Here is a 6,333-nt window from a genome sequence, read left to right as displayed (position 1 = left end):
TTAATTTAAATCGAATGTTGTATTTTTGAAAAGACACCATGAATAAAATGAAATCTCACTTGAATTACGATCATTTTTATTGCCTAATTTCCAGTTTATTGCCTAATTTTATTGCCAATATTTATTTCATCAGCAGAAAATGTAGATGTGTTCGATATTCAACGAAAAATAATAAAAAATTCGTTTTGACGAAAGCAGACGCGCTCTGACATTCTATTTTTGCTAAGTAAAGGTGGTCCCTTTTATTCTCACTTAAAATTCATTAGAAAAGTGGGAGCAAGAGAGGGAGAGCGTAATAGAAGAGACTTTCTCTCTAAAAAAATAAAATATCTTACATCCGTAAGATGAACTTTTCCGCATTGTGATCCACAACATTCATTTATTACATATCTTTTACTCGAAGAATTCATGGAAAAACTGAATCTGTCATTAGTTTTACGATACAAATAATTTTCGACGCAATTTTCATACAAAAACTACCAAAAATGGGAATTTTCGTTTCGGAGCCATGTCTATATGATATCGTAAACATCACAAAAAGTTAACATCCTGAAAGTTTGAAGAAATTTTAATACAATTCAGGGGTACTTCCACACAAAATTTTCGTTTTCGAGCAAAAAATCGAAAATGTTGTTTGGGAGTTACTCCCAAATTGTATTGGAATCTCTTTAAATTTGCTGAGATTTTGTATTTTGACAAGAAATACTTCAAACAAACATTTATTGCGTTTTGTTGATTCGAAATTGATCATAATTTTTTCCAAAATGTGTAGTTACAGTAATTTAATTACAATGAAAACTTGTAAATCTCATTTTCTTGCCAAACTACATAATCTCAGCAAATTTGAAGAAACTTCAGTGCATATTAGGGGTACTTCCTATACAAAATTTTCGTTTTTGAGCGAAAAATCCAAAATTTTGTATGGGAGGTACCCCCATTATGCATTGAAATCTCTTCAAACTCTCGGAATGTTATTTTTGTGTGAAAAAAATAAGCTGTGCAAAGTTTCAGGTCATTACAATATCATAGAAGCATGGCTTTCATACAAAAATTCAATTTTTTTGAAATTTTTGTATGAAAAGTGTGTCGAAATATATTTGTATCGCAAAACTAACATCATATTCGGTTTTCTCGTACCCAAAAACCCCACAATACATATTTTTAAGTGTTTAAGTATACATTAAATATCACTTTTGGAAGAAGAATAGAATTTTTCCCATGGATGGCCATGGGCATCATACCAGACATGACACCCCTATCTATTCCTCGGCACCCCCAATCATCCTGTGAAGTCAGATTTTGAATTACTTTTCTTGTTTGAAAGTTATCGTGTTAACAAATACAGGGTACAGCGTACAGCGTACAGGGTACGCACATACACTCGGACATCGAAAAAACGCTAGATTCGTGTTCCCTGGCCCAAAAACACCCAGAAAACACATTTTTGATGGGTGTTAATTTTTCGACCGATTCCAATACTTTACCTTACAGACTAGGTGTGTGCGGAAAAGTAAAATGTTTGTTGTTTCAGGTGGTTTTATAAAACTAGTACATGAATGCTAAAGTGCTTGATTGGCAACTCTCTCGCTATTTAAATGGATGTTTCTTAATGATCGAATTAGTGACTCGTGTAGCTCTGGTGTGTGTTAATTCATTTTTTTAAGAAAATCAATCGATTCAGCTCTTACCAAGTTTTTTTTTATTCAATCCACAAGTGAAAAATGACATCATTTCTGCCCCTTTTATTACTTCCGCTGTTCATCCAGGTATTTCCCATCCAAAAAAAACTGTCGATCTCAAATTTCATTTTTTGTGCATTTATTTAGTCGATTACCACCGCAGACCCTGACGATAATTTTACATTCTTTGATCTTATTGAGACATTTTACGTAAAGGGGGATAGAAATCGTTTTCCAATACGGAACACGTTTAATTTCATGATTGTAATGCCGCGAAACTTCAACGACGTAAGATCGAAGCTAAAAGCTCCTGTGAATAAATTTTTGGATAGTGCAACAAGGGATCGAGTGGCAAAAAAAATACCAAAAACCATGAAAATTAATGGGAAAAATACACGCGCTGCCATCAATTCGATGATTAAATCGATTAACGACCAGCGGACACAAATTAGGAATATAAATGCCGATATTTTGAAAAAGATGGCATTTAAACCTTCCGAGAAAAATGACGATCTATTCATACAATCTTATAAGACATTTATAGTCAATCCCTTTGACTTGGCACATGCGCAACAAGTTTGGCGCGATCAAAAAACAATGAGAGATGAATATGATGAATTGCACGCAAAATTCGACGTGGATATGAATGCGGCGGACACTTTGAAAGCGAGCGTTGATTTAGATCTTGACATAGCTACGAAGGGATTTTTCGAACTTTTAAATACGTCTGAAATTAAACAAATTAAGAACATTTGTGTGAGAATTGAATCGATCACAAATAAAATAATTGAACAACAACAGCTGGTGCTTGGAAAACTTGAGAGCGTAAGAGATACGATTGAGCAATATAATGTTAAGCGGTATAGATGGGTGAGTATCAGCTGATTAACCTTTTGGAACAGTATTGCAACGTTATTTCCATTTTTTCAGGCTGAATGCGTTATTGGCATGAGAAATACGCTCGCTTCAAATGATCGTCATTCAGTAGAACTCGTTGAAAGTGAACTGGGATCATGCTTTTCTTGTACAATAGTTTAGAAAATATTGCGGTTATTTGACTTTTGGAACTTATTCTGCAAATGCGCACTTTTCATATTATTAAGTCTTTTTGGGTGGTCTTGTTTCTTTTTAAAATAATTCTTTTCTCTTTGAAATAAACCCTTTTGACGAAAAGCTGCATTTTTGTGTTTTTTTATGGCAATTCTGTGACAATGAAAGGAACTAGGGGCTTAATTCGAATCCCAAATAGAAGGATATTTGTGAATTCCATGAATTTAATAAGTCTGAGAATTTTTGGAATAAATGTGAATCTCGGTGAATTTCAGTGAATTTATATGAATTGTACATGAAAATTCAAGATGGCGGCTTGTTAGCACGCCTGAACTGTCAAAATTATACATAATGAATTCGTGTGAATTTTGTGAATTTTTTCACCGAATTAAGCCCCTAGGAAAGGAAACATAATAGCAGTCGATTTTTGGCCAACATTTCAATTCAAAATTGATTCAAATCGACGTTTTGTAATTTTCTAAAATGAAAAGATATGGTGGAATTAAACAAAGTCTCATTTTAAGTATGGAACACTTCTAAGACCTATTTTCTAAATTTTTTAATCAATAGAAAATGCCGACGTGGTTCAACGAAAGCAGACGTGGTCTTACATTATAATAACCGAAGCTACCGTCGAAATTTTTTGCGGGTCCCTTTTACTCTCGCTTAAAATTCATAAAGATGAGAGAGAGAGAGAGAGAGAGAGAGAGAGAGATAGGAAAGGAGAGACAGAAGAGTACATGGAATTTTCCATGAGACTGAAAAATATTTCAGGTCGCCTTGTGTTTTGAATTTATAAAATCAACAAGTACATGAATGATAATTAGCTTGACAACACTTTTGCTATTTCAATAGAAATTTTTTAAAGGGTGAATTAGTCGGAATTAGTGACACGTGTAGCTCTAGTATTAATTCATTTCTTTAATAAAATCAATCGATTCAGTTCTTACCAAGTTTTTTTCATTCAATCAACAAGTGAAAAATGTCATCATTTCTGCACCTTTTATTACTTCCGCTGTTCATTCAGGTATTTTCCATTCATGATAAAAAACTGTCGATGCCCAGTTTAACAAACAAATATAATTTAATTTTTTGTGTATTTATTTAGTCGATTACCACTGCGGATCCCAACAATCACATTACATTCTTTGATCTTCTCGAGAAATTTTACGTGAAAGGGGATAGAAATCATTTCCCAATACGGCCAAAATTGGATTTCATGCTAACAATGCCGAGAAATTTCTACGATGTAAGACCGAAGCTAAAAGCTCCTGTGAATGAATTTTTGGATAGTGAAATAAGAGATCGAGTGGCAAAAAAAATACCAAAAACCATAAAAATTAACGAAACAAATACCCGTGTTGCCATCAGTTCGATAATTGAATCAATTAACGATCAGCGGATACAAATTAGGAATATAAATGCCGATATTTTGAAAAAGATGTCATTCAAACCGTCCGAGAAAAATGACGATTTATTCATTCAATCTTATAAGGCATTCAAAGTAAATCCCTTCGACTTGGCACATGCGCAACAAGTTTGGCGCGATCAAAAAACAATGAGAGATGAATATGATGAATTGCACGCAAAATTCAACGTGAATATGAATGCGGCGGAGACTGTGAAAGCGAGCGTTGATTCAGATCTTGACATAGCTACGAAGGGATTTTTCGAACTTTTAAATATGTCTGAAATTAAACAAGTAGAGAAAATGTGTGTGACACTTGAATCGATCACAAATGAATTAATTGAACAACAACAGCTGGTGCTTGGAAAACTTGAGAGCGTAAGAGAAACGATTGAGCAATATAATATTAAGCGGTATAGATGGGCAGAATTCGTAATAGGAATGAGATATACGGTCGATTCAAATGATCGACACTCAGTAAGACGCGTTAAAATTAAACAGGAACCAAGCTGTTCTTGTATAATGCTTTAGGAAATATTGCGGTTATTTGAATTTTGGTTTTTGGAACATATTCTGCAAATATGCAGTTTTCATATTATTAACTCTTTTGATTGGTCTTGTTTGTGAACTAAAAAGTGAAATAAACTCTTTTGACGAAAAGTTGCATTTTTGTGTTTTTTATGGCAATGTTGTGATAATGGGCGGAAACGTAGAAGTAGTCGATTTTTAGCCAACAGCCACGCGTCACAACCGCCAAATTCATATATTTTCATTAAAACTTTTTGTCGCTTCGTTCCGATTCCACACCACACTCGACAAATTCTCAGTTCCGTTTGGTAGTACACCATTTGCTTCAGGTCAAGATTTCTTAAATTCAAATCAAATCTTATTATATACCTCGTACATCTCTATGTTAAGGTCAAATGTTAGTGAGCTTATGAAACGTAGCTGAATCGGTCATCAAACCGGTTACGGGTTCACTTGGTTAATCATCAGAAATAAAATGTTGAGTCCACACAATTGTTTGCATTTTAATATGACTCGTAACTAGTTTACGTTGGAATCGTTAAGCATTGAACTCTGCGAGACAATGCGACTACATATTTATCGCAGTTGTATGCGTATGATTATGATTCATTCAAAATTCATTGAAAATGTTCATCTTTGGGTTATTGAAGTTTTTCTTATTGCCTTGCCTTCCGGCAGAGTGAAATATTGTTTTGTAGTAACCAAGACATCAATATGGTCATTACTTATTACTTCTCCATTGAGAACTTGTCAATAGACAAAAATAAATCTGAAACTTTGTTTATTCAGAAAAAGAGTGTGAATCTGTGAATTCTCTCTACAGTGAATAAATACCAAAATGTTTCGTTTGAAATGATTTTTTCTATCAAATTCCGTTGTGATATTGACAAAAAAGTAGTTCACAAGAGATTAGTATCTAAAAATGGTGTAAACCTTTCTGATGGTGTAAAAACGTAACCGCTCCACTAGAGGATCGCAGGACGGCCACCATTTGTTTGCCAGAATTGTTTTGTGAATTAAGAAAAAACAACCACCGTCGCAGAATAATTCTTCATCACGATAATTCGAGCTCTCACACATCTCATCAAACCACTCCATTTTTGACCGGTCAAAACATCGAACTGATGGGTCATCCGACATACAGTCCTGACTTGGCACTCGATGACTTCTTTTTATTCCCGAGCGTGAAGAAAAAACTACGTGATCAACGATTTTCGACCCCCGAAGAAGCAGTTGATGCGTTCAAAACACACGTTTTGGAGGTGTCTCACGCGGAATGGCATAAATGCTATGACAATTGGTTCAAGCGAATGCAAAAGTGTATCGATCATCATGGTAAATATTTTGAAAAACAATAAAACCATTTTCAGAATTTTGTCAGTGCATTTTCTTAATTTTTCTCAATAATTATGCAGTAACTCTCGTATTATGGCGAAAATAACATAAAAAGCTACGAAATCTCTCAAAATCTATAAATGAAACGCTTCGCCAATGCCTTGTACGATCTTTCAGATAGTGAGATCGGGTGTGCATCCTCATTACAATATTCACCGTCTTTGTAAGATCAGGATGTTAAAAGGTTAATGCTTTGGTACTTGTGATAAACAAGAGTGTGCCTGTGCAATGAGCTCTTTTATACACATTTTTATTTTAACATCAAAATAATTG

The 6,333-nt window shown here is 34.2% G+C and overlaps 2 protein-coding genes across 2 annotated transcripts; both read left to right on the top strand.

Annotated features, from left to right (window-relative positions):
- Window positions 1-1,608: 1,608 nt before the first annotated feature.
- Window positions 1,609-2,858, top strand: LOC116339363. The gene is made up of 3 exons (XM_031765200.1): window positions 1,609-1,766; window positions 1,827-2,549; window positions 2,610-2,858. Exons 1-3 carry the CDS (start codon window positions 1,722-1,724, stop codon window positions 2,715-2,717), a joined length of 876 nt encoding a protein of 291 aa, XP_031621060.1. The 5' UTR covers window positions 1,609-1,721; the 3' UTR covers window positions 2,718-2,858.
- Window positions 2,859-3,603: 745 nt separating this feature from the next.
- Window positions 3,604-4,797, top strand: LOC116339364. Its single transcript, XM_031765201.1, has 2 exons — window positions 3,604-3,756; window positions 3,838-4,797. Exons 1-2 carry the CDS (start codon window positions 3,712-3,714, stop codon window positions 4,666-4,668), a joined length of 876 nt encoding a protein of 291 aa, XP_031621061.1. The 5' UTR covers window positions 3,604-3,711; the 3' UTR covers window positions 4,669-4,797.
- The last annotated feature ends 1,536 nt before the right edge of the window (window positions 4,798-6,333 follow it).

This window comes from Contarinia nasturtii, unplaced genomic scaffold (genome assembly GCF_009176525.2).
Source record: "Contarinia nasturtii isolate CC-2019 unplaced genomic scaffold, AAFC_CNas_1.1 Cnas_scaffold_502, whole genome shotgun sequence".
Lineage (NCBI taxonomy): Eukaryota > Metazoa > Arthropoda > Insecta > Diptera > Cecidomyiidae > Contarinia > Contarinia nasturtii.
Note: the sequence above shows the minus strand (reverse complement) of the source record. Positions and strands in the feature narration are given on the sequence as shown.